The sequence below is a fragment of the Coturnix japonica genome, unplaced genomic scaffold (assembly GCF_054131305.1).
Source record: "Coturnix japonica strain WE unplaced genomic scaffold, WE-NBRP24 Scf045, whole genome shotgun sequence".
In the NCBI taxonomy this organism is placed as follows: Eukaryota; Metazoa; Chordata; class Aves; order Galliformes; family Phasianidae; genus Coturnix; species Coturnix japonica.
Window position 1 is genome coordinate 280,710 of NW_028188948.1, and position 13,025 is coordinate 293,734.

Below are 13,025 nucleotides of genomic sequence, written 5' to 3' on the forward strand. Positions count from 1 at the left end.
AGGAAGATCCCCCCCCTACCCTTGGCTCTACACTCCAGCTGCTGTCTGCCATCTGTAAAGCCACCACAGCTCTCCTACTGGAGTTCCCATCTGCACAGTGACAGCTTGGTTTCTTCTTACTGTCAAAGCAGCCACAGCCTCAGTGCTTCTAAAATCTCCCCTTTTCAGCTGATTTCCTCTTTCTTGTGGCTGGGCAATTCCTTCCTCTCTCAGTCATCCCTCTGCCCCACTCTGTGCCCACAGACCCAGAGAGGGCACACAGAGCCAGCCCTGTCCCAGCTGCTGCTGCTTCACATCTGACAGTCTCAGGAGCTGAGATCCAGGCCGAGACAGCACTGCCCAGACATGGTTTGTAGGACGTTTGTGATAGGAAATAGGGAGGTTTGTGATTAAACCTGCCCCCTAAGGAGGAAGGCAATGCTGCCTGCAGCCCCAGCAGGCATTACAAAACATCCCCATTTACAGGAGGGTTTTAAATAGCACAATTCAGGAACTACAACTGCACAAATTCCTGCATGCCCTGCAATAAGTTTGGGAATGGACATGGTTCTACCACCTGTGCAATGCCATAGAAATAACAACCATCCACCTGTAAACCTCCATCCTCTCCCCTGCTGCACAAAGGGAAGCTCAACCGCAGTGCACAAATGTCCCAGCAATGTCTGAGCACTGCTCTGTGCATCCCAACCTGCTCATCCCATCCACTCCTGGCTGGGCAGCAGGATTGGGGTGGCACACTGCAATGGGCACAGAGGAACGTGGAAGCCCCACACATGTGAGGAAGGGGCTGGCTGTGCTCCACACTCACGTTATCAGACGTGATTTGCCCTTCTGTGGGGAGCCTCTGCTCTTTCCCAGCTCATCCTCCAGCGTCTGGGACTCCAGGATCTCATTCAGGCTGTTGTTGGCTGCGGGGCAGCTCCATGAAGAGCCGCCCCTCCACCGACCGGCACACAACAGCCGCTCCCGCGCACTGCGGCTCAGCCAGTCGGAGCCGGCGGAGCTGCCGCTGCCCGATGGGACCCCCCCCCCCACATATTGACCCCCCAGACGAGGAAGAGGAGGAGGAGAGCGACGAGGAGCTGCCGCAGGAGCTGACGTTGGGGCGGGGGGGCAACGCGGGGGGGGGTCGGCAGTGGGGGGTGGGTTAGGGGAGGGGGTGGGGCAGCATTACCCCCGGACCCCGTGGACCCCCCCCCCCCCCAGCCAAAGTGCTGCTCTCCGACCCCCGCGGGCTCTTTGTGCAGCCGCTGCCCTCCAGGTAAAGACCACGCCCCAATTTGTGACCCCCCCCCCCCATATTGCGCTTTGCCCACCCCCTCCCCCAACCCCGCAACCCCCCCCCCTCCCCACATCGCCCCCCTCCCCCCCCCGGGTGGGGTTGGTGGGGGGGGTGTTGTCGACGATGTGCCTTAAGCCGCGCCGGGGTCGTGTGCCAAACCCCCCCCCCCCCTCCATCAAGATGAATGGGGCGCTGAGGGGGGGGGGGCTCAGCCGTGAGGATAAAGGGGGGGGTTAATGGGGGGGGGGGGGCGGCGCTATAGGGAACGCAACTGATTTAAGCCCCCCCCCCACATTAACACCCCATTGTGTGTGGGGGTGGGGCACCCAATAACCCAATAACCCCCCCCCAGTGCCAAACAGCCCCAAAACCCCCCTCAAAGCCGCTGCCTTACGCTGTGCCCCCCCCGCATGAAGGCAAAATAGAGAGGAAAGTGTTTTCCTGTCTTAATGAGGCATCACGATGCTCCCTGTGAAGGGCAAGTATAGTGAAAACGGGGAACTGGAGTTAGCTCTACAGCAGACTACAGCAAAACGGTTTGACTGTTCTGATGTCCTTGCAGAGAAAGAAGACGTGTTTACAAACAAGGACAAGGTACAAAAGGAAGTGAAGGCTGTACTGACTCAAAATACCACGCTGAGCTTGCCCAGGAGAAGACTCACCAAGATTCATGTCACAGGTGAGAGAAATTGTTTCGACTGTATTGAATCCCCCAACAAAGAAGGAGGGGAAAGTTAAGTGGTTTGACACATTCAGCCCCAGCATTCAGTGATGTAGACGGTGCTTAAATTCTGTTTATTTCATGCACTGTTTTGTTTGCCTTCTGAAGCTATGAACACTTAGGACTTGGGTAGCCTCAGCTTAAGACAGACTGGAAATAACTGGGGAATTTCCCTGGGGATCTCAAGTAGATGCAATGATAGCAAAATGAGAAGTCAATAATTTCAGGGGAAATTAAAGAATATTAAAGATATCTTCAGGGCACAAGCACACCCCTGCAAATGCTTCTTCCTAAGTAGTCTCAGAGACAGCATTTGGTCACAATGCTAGAAGGCGGCACTGGTGGTTTCTATTAAATTAAAGAAACCTGCAACTAAAAAGGTTTTCCTGTATTTTCTTTTGTTTTCTTCTCTATAGCAGGTACAAAAGAAATGCTTAAAAATAGAAAGGCTTCAAGCTGGTGCTTTTCTTTCCAAAATGGAGGAAGACAGGCGTTCTATTTATTAGGAGAGTCTGATAGGAAAGTGGAAAAAGGCTTTTTACCAGGGTCTGTAGCAACATAACAAAGGGCAATAGTTTCAAAAGTGAAGAGGGTAGACTCAGTTTGGACATGAGAAAAGTTCTTTATGATGAGGGTGGTGATACACTGGAACAGATTGTCCAGTGCAGGTTGTGGGTGACTCATCATTGTAGTGTCCAAGGGCAGGCTGGATGGGGACCCTGGGCAGCCTCATTTAGTGAATGATGTCCCTGACCACGGCAAGAGGTTGGACTGGATGATCTTTAAAGCTTCCTTCTATACCCAAACCGTTCTATGATTCCATAGGGGAAACCATTTTATTACTGCCTCTGAAAACTCAGGAGATATTAGAATTGTTTTCAGAAATATGTAGGTGAGAAAAATACATTTCCTCACTATGACTTAATTACAAACAGAATTTAACCTTGACCCTCACCTGGCTTTTGCTGGCAAAGCAACTTACAGCTGTCAGCTTGTTTGGACAATTTAATGCCTGTCCCCTTGTATGAAACAGACTTTTCAATGACTGCGTATGCTGGTGTGCTGCTGGACAGTGGGGAAAGGGGTGTTTTTTAATTTTTGAAGATTTTGGAACATGATACTGGTGGAAATGAAAACAAGTTTAGGGCTATCTAAGCTGTTTTGGTCTGGCAGGGAGGAAGTTCTTCACTGGCAATTGATATAGTTCAGATGTTGGCATTCAGTTCATAGCACTGTCAGGAAATGTGAGTGGGAAAGCTGTCCTCAACGGTACAGTCCAAAGACTAATTTGGGCATTTGGGGAAGGCTGTGTAGAAAAGATTCATGTCTTAAATGTGCCCGTTTGCCTTAAATTCCAGAAGCAGAAGATGCTTTTATCAACAAGGAGAAGGTGCAGAAGGAGATGAAGGCTGCACCAACAGAAAATGCCACGCTGAGCTGCGAGGTGGCCCAGGAGAAGACGGAGGTGAAGTGGTACAAGGAGGGGAAACTGATCACCTCGAGCAAGAAGTTCAGGGTGGAGTCAGAGGGCAAACAGCGTCGGCTGGTGGTGAGCCAGGTGGAGAAGAAAGATGCAGGGGAGTACAGCTGCGAGGCTGCTGGCCAGAAACTCACCTTCAAGATTCATGTCACAGGTAAGACAGGTGTTGTCTGAAATACAGCAGAGAACAGTAAAGTAAAATCTAGTTTCTATTATACAATGCTCCAGGTGCAGTAGTCTGTGCTGAGGTTTTTCCCCTATACTTGATTGCCTGGGTTTGTAGCAAGTATTTGGTTTTAGTATGGCACAAAGACCTGTTTCAGTCTGTCTGTAGAATAATAATTACTGATATATGTACAATGGAAGCAATATTCAAGATATTATTCAAATCTCTCCTGTGCCTGAGATCCCAAACTGTAATTCTTGTTCACCAAAACATTTGACTAAGATAAGTATGTGCAGTGAGGCTGGAGTGCATGTTCTACGTGCAGCCTTTCATGGCAGGAGAAGCAGGAACTTCTCCTAGTAGTACACTGCCTTTTTACTATGCCTTTATGTTGGAGGCTGCATCTGGATAGGTGAGTCTGCTACTCACAGTAAGAGACCTGGTAGAGCTGACTATTCCCAGAGCTCAAAGTAAAATAGATATCTGCAAATCACACACAAAGAAGAAAGGACTGCGTTGGTGAGCATATTTCCTTTGTGCCTTTGACAGTCACAGTTGTGGCAGTGGTAGAGGCCATGAGGAGTCTGTTCAGGAAGCCAGGAGTACTGTTCTGGGTCATGAAAAGGCAGCCAGTGGTTTGACTATCACATGTTTATGTGTTTTGATGTTTCACAGTGGGTCTTAAGTAAAAGGAACTCAGGTTTTGGTTGCCTGCAGGACAGATGTTCTTTTGGGTTCAATATGTTTGCATAGTGACTTGCAACCATGGGATGGTGTTCAAGGACCCTTTTGGTTCCTTCAGTTCCTAGGTTCTTTCTTGCCTAGATTTGACACTTTGTTTCAACAGAAGAGCTGATATTCTCTAGTGAAGGCTATTAGTTTGGGCACAAGTGGTAACCTAAACCTGTTCCAACCTGTACATACAAACCTGCAAGATGGTCTCATTTCAGTCCTTCTGTTTTTCTTTTCTTCCCTCAGAGCCAAAACCTGTGTTTATAAACCAGGAGCAGGTGCAGAAAGAGGTGAGTGCTGCCCTGGCAGCAAGTGCCTCCCTCAGCTGTGAAGTAGCACAGGATACAACCAAAGTAAAATGGTACAAGGATGGAAGACTGCTTGCCTCCTCCAGAAGGTTCAAACTGGAATGTGTGGGCAAAACACGGCGTCTGGTTGTGGAGCAGCTGGAGAAGAAAGATGCTGGAGAATACATCTGCGAGGCTGCTGGCCAGAAGATGACCTTCGAGCTGGAAACAACTGGTGAGCATTCAGAAATTCTCAGCCAGGATTTTGTAGCCTTGTTGTGAACTGGGTTTTAGGGTGAAATCTCAGTTTTCTTTGCACCTGACAGTGTGAGAGTTTGCTCTGGCCCTTTGTGCACCTCCCCGGTGCTCAGCTGTTCCTTCCCTTACTTGGGGATAACGTCATTTATTCAAGGTGATGTCCAAACGGGCTTGTTAACAGTCCTCCGCAGTGCTTTAAGCTGTCATAGGTCAGCCAGAATTTATGCATGTTCTATAGCTATTCCTACATGTTGAAAACACTGCACTGTGCTTAAGCTTCAGCATATGTTCCAGTAAGTACAGTTCCATTAATTCTAGGGAATTGGGTGAATTAAGCATAGATCTGAAGGCTCCCTTTGCTGAGTGCAGAGATGGAAGGACTAATGTAGATTTGACTTGATATTTTCCCTTCTATGATGGGAAGGAGCTCCGTCAAAGTAAAAAAGTGGGCATTACTTCCCAGGGAAATAAGAGAAGTCTCATTATTCACAGGTGGTGAACTCTCATTTTCTCTCTCAGTCTGCAACCAGGTTGAGTTGCTGTTTCAGTACAGGCTGTTTTATGCAGGAACTCTGCTCCTCTGGTTAATCCAAGTTGTATCCAGGCCCTTCAGAAGGAAAGGGAAATAGCAGCACAGAAATATGGTCTGATTCTGACACAAATAAGTGCAGACCTGGAGAGTTAAAAGGGATTGTGTGATGTTCAAGGGATTTTGAAGCAAAGATGTCCCCTAGGTAAGATTTGTGGCTGACATTCCCTATACACTGTGGGCACACAAGCTAAGGAGAGACTAGTGATGAGCATGCAGAGAAGCCAATGATTCAGACAGGTTTGTAGTGACACGACATTGTAGAGTTCTGTCTAGTTCTCCTTGGCATAGTTTGGAAAATGAAGATGAGGAGATTGGTGGTAACCAATATGGGTTCCTCAAAGTCAAGCCATGCCTGACAAACTTGGTGGCCTTTCATGATGGAGTAACAGCATCAGTGGATAATGGGAGAGCAAATGACATCATCTACTTGGACCTGTGCAGAGCATTTGATCCTGTCCTGCATGACATCCTGGTCACCAAACTGGAGAAAAATGGTTTTGATGGATGGACCAGTTGCAGGATAGGGAACTGTCTGGATGGTCAGACTTAGAGAGCTGCAGTCAATAGTTCAGTGTCCAGGTGGAGGGTGGTGTTGGGACCAGTGTTATTTAACATTTTTGTAGGCAACAAGGACAGTGGAATCAAATGCAGCCTCAGCAAGTTTGCAGATGACACCAAGCTGAGCGGTGCTGTTGATGTGCTAGAGGGAAGGGATGCTACCCAGAGGAACCTGGACAGGCTGGAGAGGTGGGCCCTTGGCAGCCTCATGAACTTGAGTGTGGCCAAGTACAAGGCCCTGCACCTGGGTCAGGGCAATCCCAAGCACAGGCACAGGCTTAGAGGAGAATGATTTGAGAGAAGCCTTGACCCTGAGGAGAAGAGTTGGTCTGGAGGGAGGTGTCCCTGCCTATAGCAGGGGGACTGGAACTAAATGACCTTAAAGATTCATTCAGTTCTATTGTTTTTCTACCCTTAATTTTGCTTGAAAGGTTTTAGAATAAATGAGATTCTGGTTTCCATGAAAACTGTTTGCAGGGAGCTCCATTGTAGCTAGTAAGTCTATCTTTTAGTTCAATGGCAATAATGCATTGACTGTGTTGAAGAGAGAAATGACTCAGGAATGGATGATGGTTTAGAATAAAACATAATCCTACTTATTTTCTATGCAAATATGTGTAAGGAAAAGATGCTGCACTCAGTTCTGGAAATACCCTGACAAATATATCTCTAGTGTTTCACAGCTGGAGATATCAAGATTGTTAAAGCACTGGAAGATGTGGAAGTGAATGAATATGGGAGTGCATCTTTTGTCTGTGAGATTTCACACGATGAGGTTCAGACCCAGTGGTACAAAGAGGACAACAAGCTGAAGGCTGATGACAACATCAGTATGCGGCAAGATGGTAGGGTGTAAGAGGGGGATCTTTCTCCTGAGTGGGGGGTGGGTTGGAGATCAAGCATATAAGACATCTGAAATGAAGAAGGTTCAGAAGGGAGTTCCCCTTTTGTTTTGGGACTGAGGTTAGGGTGGAACAAGTGACATGGTGGGATGCTTAGTGTGGGAAGTGTGATGCTATCCCACCATCCCACACTGCCGGGAGCAGGTAGGAAATGAGTGCAGTTATTTCGAAAGTGGGGGTGAACAGGGCAGTCAGTTCACCTCTCCAAAGAGGTTTTGTCTGACAGTGAGTGTGATCCTTCTGTATCAGGTACTTTGAAGGTGACGGCGGCCACATTTGGTCAGTCCTTGTAGAAGCCATGTTTAGATTACGCTTTGGTGGGGATGTGGACGTGGAGGAATGTGTGGTTTCATTGACATGAGAGAACAGGCAGTGATGCTGTGAAACCAGATGGATGATGCTCAGCCTGGCCACGTGCCTCAGAGCTCTTTGCTCAAGGAAGCCAAGTGTAGTTGTGGGTTTGCTCTCAAGAGCACAGTTTGGTAGGGATGAGCTGGCGGTTGGACTAGATGACCTTAGTGGTCTTTTCCAGCCTTAGTGACTCTGTGGTTCTCTGCTTCAGGAAAGAGCTACTCGCTGACTTACACACGTGTCCAAGTCAAGGATGCAGCAGAAATAAAATCTCTAGCAGAAAAGGCAGAATCTCGTGCCCATCTTTCAGTTAAAGGTAATTATGCTTCTCATGACAATTTTGATTAAATTATGTTATAAATGAGCTAACATCCTTTGCTTTAATTTCAAGGAAGTTAAACACCACCAGGACCTTTCACAGAAATAAAAACTTCTACCTACCTACCTTTCTGCCCACAAAATATCCAGCTTCTCTTTTGCAATTTACTTTCGCTAAGTAAAACAGATTATTTTCTTAGGAGGTTGATTTTCTACGTTTAGACTTCAGATTTGTGTTTGAACGTTGAGGGATAAAAAACATAGCTTGACTTTTTCTTCATTTTCTCTTGCTGTTTGAAAAGAGCACAGGGTTTTTTTTTTTTTTTTTAATATATACAATGTTAGGGTATATATATGATGTTAAGTGTGATAAAGAAAAGGGAGACATTTGAGTTAGCACACTACTCAAGAGTTCAGTCCCCACCTTTGCCACTGTTAACATTATAAGGGCAAGAACTTCCTGGAAAATGAATTTCTCCTAAGTAGAGTCATTACATTTGAGCTACAGAGACCTTTACTAGGTGAAAACTTGTTGTTCAGAGCTAAGTTGCTATATTTAACCAAAGTAATTATCAATGTCCGTGTTTCATTGAACCTCTTTTCCATTTCGTAATGCGAGGAGTTTGATATCGGGATGGGAAGGTCATGGTTTGATTTGGATGTTGGACTGGGAATCAGAAGATCTGGGCTCTTTTCAGGTTGTCAGTCTTATTCTCTGACTTCTTAACAACATTCTTTTCTTTCTATTATTTTTTAATGATGTTTTAAGGCATTCTGAGCTGATAGGTGTAGTGTTCATGTGCAGTAATGCTGACGTGAGTAAGTGGGGTGATAATGTAAGGGTTTTTTACATTCCTTCTAAATCTCTGCTTTCTCTTGTTCCATCCTTCTTAAAGAGCAATCCATTAATCTAGTGAAGGAGCTGTGTGATGACTATGTGACTGAGCCTGAAGAAGCCAAATTTGAATGCGAGATATCCATTCCTTCTGTGAAACCTCCCAAGTGGTATCTACGTGGGGAAGTCTTACAGGCTGGCAGAAACTTGATTATGCAGCAAGAAGGCACCATCCACCAGCTGACCATACCGAAAACCACCACTGATATGACAAGCACCATTCAGTTCTCAATTGGCAAATCAAAATCCACAGCCAATCTGCTTGTCAGAGGTAACATATCCAGGCTTGGTTTACATCATGAAGATGAAGAATTAATTAACGTACAGTCTTCCTTCACTGGGGTCTTTGAAATATTGTGTGTGTGTCTGGAGGGTCTGCTCCATTTCCAGTTCAAAGCCGTTGGACAATCAATGAGACAGCTGCATCTCAGTAAAAGATCTGTTTGAATAGCTGTGATGTGCTTACTATTCAGATTTACAGAGCTGAGGTTTTGTCCTTGGCTATACCAAAGAAGTCAGATCAGGTGAAATTAATTGTATTTCTGAACTAGACAAGTTTAAGTTTGGTAGCACCTAAATTTGAAGCAGTTTGTCATTGATTTCATCTGAAAGAAACTTGCAGGCTTTTTATCTGCTGTTGTCCCCAGCGTAAGAGTCTCCATTCACATCCTAAAGTACTTGTTATATTTTCAACTCACTCTTATTCAACTCAACTCACTCTTATTTGAATAAAAGCCTCAACAATTGGGAGCAATTTGTTTTGTGGGAGCACAGAACAAGAGCTGGACCTTGCATTTGGTAGATAATATACAGTATTACTTTATAGAAATGTAGTCAATGGCATTCCCTATAGACAATCGTTTGTTTTATCTTTAGAGTGGTTCAAAGAACCATTGTGAACATGACATTAATTGGAATGGAATACACGCAAGAGACTTTCCTCTTCTTCCAATTGTCCTCATCCTTTCTTCTCTTCCACCCCTGCTTTGCAGATTACCATATAGAAATCACCAGGAAGTTGGAGGACAAGACAGCTTTGGAACGTCATTCTGTCATCCTGTCCTGTGACTTCAGGCCTTCTCCAAAAATTGTGAAATGGTTCAAGGGCCACACACTCATCAAGCCCTCTGAGAAGTACAAGATCAAGAGGGATAAGCATTCAGCAGAGCTCAAGATTCTGAAGCTGAAGCCCGATGATGCTGGTGTGTACAAGTGCAAGGCAGGAATTGCAGAGACTGAGGCCACGCTGACAGCTGAAGGTATGAGCAGGGAGGGTGGCCTCTTCCACGTCCTATTTCACCTCAGATTTCTCTTCTTGGGGTTGATTTCTGCCATTCTCTCCTGCTAAATTTATAAACGTATAATGTTCACTGAGAAGATTACACAAAGATCATCTAGTCCTACCATTCTACCACATCCCAGTATGATTTATAGTAACAGTGGTAACAGTTCACCTTGTTTCCCCACAGCCTGCAATGTAGAAGTAACGAAGCACCTGCAGGATGTGGAAATTGAAGAAGAGAGCTCTGCTGTCTTCTCCTGCGAGCTGTCCCATGATGACGAGGACGTGGAATGGTTCCTGAATGGCAACCTCCTTTACACCAACAATTACAATGACATCAAGAACGTTGGCAATTGCTGCACACTGACAATGAAGCAGGTTAAGCCTGAGGATGCTGGCACAGTGACAGTGAAGTCAGACAAGGTGTCAGAAAGCGCACCTGAAGGTGATAGGTGGGTCTGATCACACCCCTCCTGGATGTAAGAGATGCTAAGGAGCTCCAGTTCATTCTATTGTGCAGCAGTCCTGCTTCTAAAGCTGACCTCTCTGGGGTGACAAGTCATCAGAGGCTTTCTTCCAGTGGAAGGTTCCATTGCAGCAGATATCAAGGAAGGAGGATGGTTTTGGTGTCCTGCCAAAGCATTCCATTGCTTTTTATCATCATTTTATTTAGCACAAGGAGAGTTACAAGAGCAATTTCTTTTACTGCTTCAGTAACATGCAGTGTCAATGCTGTTGTCTCCAAGGATTTATGACTGAAGGAGAGATCATTCAATGTGTGTTTTGCCTCTGGGATGACTAATGACCAGGCTGTGAGCAACCTGATCTAGCTGTGAATGTCCCTTTTTATTGCAGGGGATCTGGGCTAGATGGCCTTTAAGGGTCTCCTCCAATTCTATGGGTACTGTGATTCTAATCTGCTCTCCCCAGCAATTAAGCTCTTTTACTCTATGCGCTCAGAGTTTGAAGGATTTCCTCTTTCTCCTTTCTTTTGCATTTGGTGGAAGTTTTTTCCCCAGTATAAACATCTGATGTGTGAAATAGAAGATAGATAAAAGGAGTCAATAAAACAGGAAAATCAAAATTGTTCAGCAGCTAATCCTCTTAATCCTGTGGCCTGCTGTATGAGCTCTGCTCCATGTGAGGGCAATGCCAGCTCTCCAGCTTTAGAAGAGCTGCATCCCAATTACTTCATATGATATCAGTCCCACCCACCGGCAATGCAGGCTGTCCCTCCTGTTCCCTGTATTCTCCTACTGATTAGTTCAGAATTCCATAAAGTGCATTCAGTCAACAGACATGAAACCACTTTAGGTTCTATATTGATGTCATCAGTACTGGTAAAGATTTATTTATCCCTCTTTAAAAATCTGAAAGCAACTGGAAATGTCTCAACTTCTGTATCACATTGTTCTGTTTTGCCTTTTTAATTGCAGAGAACCCTGCTGTCTTCATGAAGTCCTTGGATGATGTTTTTGGTGAGGAGCGGGGTGTGATTAAATTGGAATGCGAAGTCTCTAAAGAGAAGGTCAAACCAGTGTGGAAGAAGGACGGTGTTGTGCTCACTTCTGGCAACAAGTATGAGCTGGTACAGTCTGGGAAGACCCTATGTCCCTTTATCCATGACCTTGAGAAGTCAGATGCAGGTTTCTATACCTGTGATATTGGCAGTGATGTTGCCAAATCAAAGGTCGGCATTCAGGGTAAGTACTGTGGAAAGTAAAGGAGTGCTAAAAGCACATTCAGTATGGTCACTATGTCTTACACCTATTCCCCCACGAGCCTTACTAGTTTCTACAATAGAAGTGTATTACTGCAATTTAGCACAGTGATGTCTGGAAAATTCCCATTGCTTTTGATGTAAATGTATCTCATTTTGCCATGAAAATCACCAAACATGTCAAGAATGTCCTGGAAATATTTCCTTTCTAAACATCCCTAAAATGGAGAAATCGTTTGAACACCAGTAGGGGTAGGATGGTAACAAATTAGCTAATAGAAACAGTTAATTTCTTGTCATAGGCAAAACCCTTTTTCTCACGCAGCATCCTAGAGTTGTCCTCTCTGTTAGGTTGTTCCCTCTGTAGCTCATTGAATCTTCATTCTGCTCCATGGACTGAGCTGCTCTAATTGTAGTTCTTCCAGAGCAAAGACAAGAGATTCACGTCTCTTTTTTTTTATAGCTTTCTGGTAATTCTGAGTGGAGAATGTCTTAGAGAATACATCAGTAAGGAACGCAGCCATGTTCTGCAAATCCTGAGTTAAAACACCAGTACTGCTACTCATGTCAGTCACAAATGCCTTTTCTCCATATAAACCTCATACTAACCTATCTCTTACCTTCCAGAGCTGAATAGTGGCATTACCAAATGGCTGAAAAACACTGAAATCCAGGAGGGAGAAGATTGTACTTTTGAATGCATTCTGTCCCATGAAAGCATTGATGAGTTCAAGTGGACACTGACTGGAAGCAGAGTGGAAAGTGGTGGGCGATTTAAAGCTTCTAACGTGAGTCGGAAATATACTCTCATTATCAAAAGTGTGACTCCTACTGACGCTGGGGAAGTCGTTTTTACTGCCCGTGGTCTAACCTCCAAAGCCTCTCTGTCTGTGAAAGGTAATGAGATGGGAGAGATTCTGGGGCCTGATTCCTTCAACTGTCTTCTGATAAGATTGTCGTGAGAGCTAACTCATAATATGGTTAAAGTGAATAGCAACCTTCTACTTGAACCTCAAAGCACTGAGAATTTCTCTTAAAAATAAGTAAAAGGAGGAAACATTTTACACAAATGTGAGAACTACCCAAAGCACTGGGGTAGTGTTGGAAATGGGCATCTCACTACAGCTTGTTCCATTAACAGTAAATCAGGAATGATCTGATGAGGGAACTGTGGGAGCAAATATCCTCTAAGTATAAGCTGAAGGGATGGCCTTCACATCATCTAGCTGTACAACAAATTCCTATCTAGAGCATGTGCATCTGAGAGCATCATCCGAGGCTCCCAGTGTGATGAGTGGAGAGAAGAAAGAGGCAGTTTTCAGACATGGTTCATCATCCTCAATTGGGTAGATTTAAGAGAGAATAAATGCTGCCTGGAATTCTATTGTCTGTACTTTGCAGATTACTGCTGGCTGTAGGATGGCGTCTGTTGCAAGTGCCTCTCTAACTTATCTCCTGCATGTAGATGCGTGTATTTTGAG

The 13,025-nt window shown here is 45.3% G+C and overlaps 2 protein-coding genes across 2 annotated transcripts; both read left to right on the forward strand.

The window, feature by feature from the left end:
• Window positions 1-4,634: 4,634 nt before the first annotated feature.
• Window positions 4,635-8,989, forward strand: LOC146752410 (myosin-binding protein C, fast-type-like). Its single transcript, XM_085531870.1, has 4 exons — window positions 4,635-4,903; window positions 6,750-6,921; window positions 7,541-7,645; window positions 8,544-8,989. Exons 2-4 carry the CDS (start codon window positions 6,909-6,911, stop codon window positions 8,987-8,989), a joined length of 564 nt encoding a protein of 187 aa, XP_085387996.1. The 5' UTR covers window positions 4,635-4,903; window positions 6,750-6,908.
• Window positions 8,990-10,876: 1,887 nt separating this feature from the next.
• On the forward strand, window positions 10,877-12,616 carry LOC146752411 (obscurin-like). The gene is made up of 2 exons (XM_085531893.1): window positions 10,877-11,527; window positions 12,172-12,616. The coding sequence occupies exons 1-2, from the start codon at window positions 11,278-11,280 to the stop codon at window positions 12,504-12,506; spliced, it is 585 nt and encodes a 194-aa protein (XP_085388019.1). The 5' UTR covers window positions 10,877-11,277; the 3' UTR covers window positions 12,507-12,616.
• The last annotated feature ends 409 nt before the right edge of the window (window positions 12,617-13,025 follow it).

Coding starts and splice junctions, on each gene's coding strand:
- LOC146752410 (XM_085531870.1), top strand. Junction 7,646..8,543: donor TGCCCATCTTTCAGTTAAAG/GTAATTATGCTT, acceptor TCCTTCTTAAAG/AGCAATCCATTAATCTAGTG.
- LOC146752411 (XM_085531893.1), top strand. CDS start 11,278: ATGAAGTCCTTGGATGATGTTTTTGGTGAGGAGCGGGGTGTGATTAAA. Junction 11,528..12,171: donor ATCAAAGGTCGGCATTCAGG/GTAAGTACTGTG, acceptor CTTACCTTCCAG/AGCTGAATAGTGGCATTACC.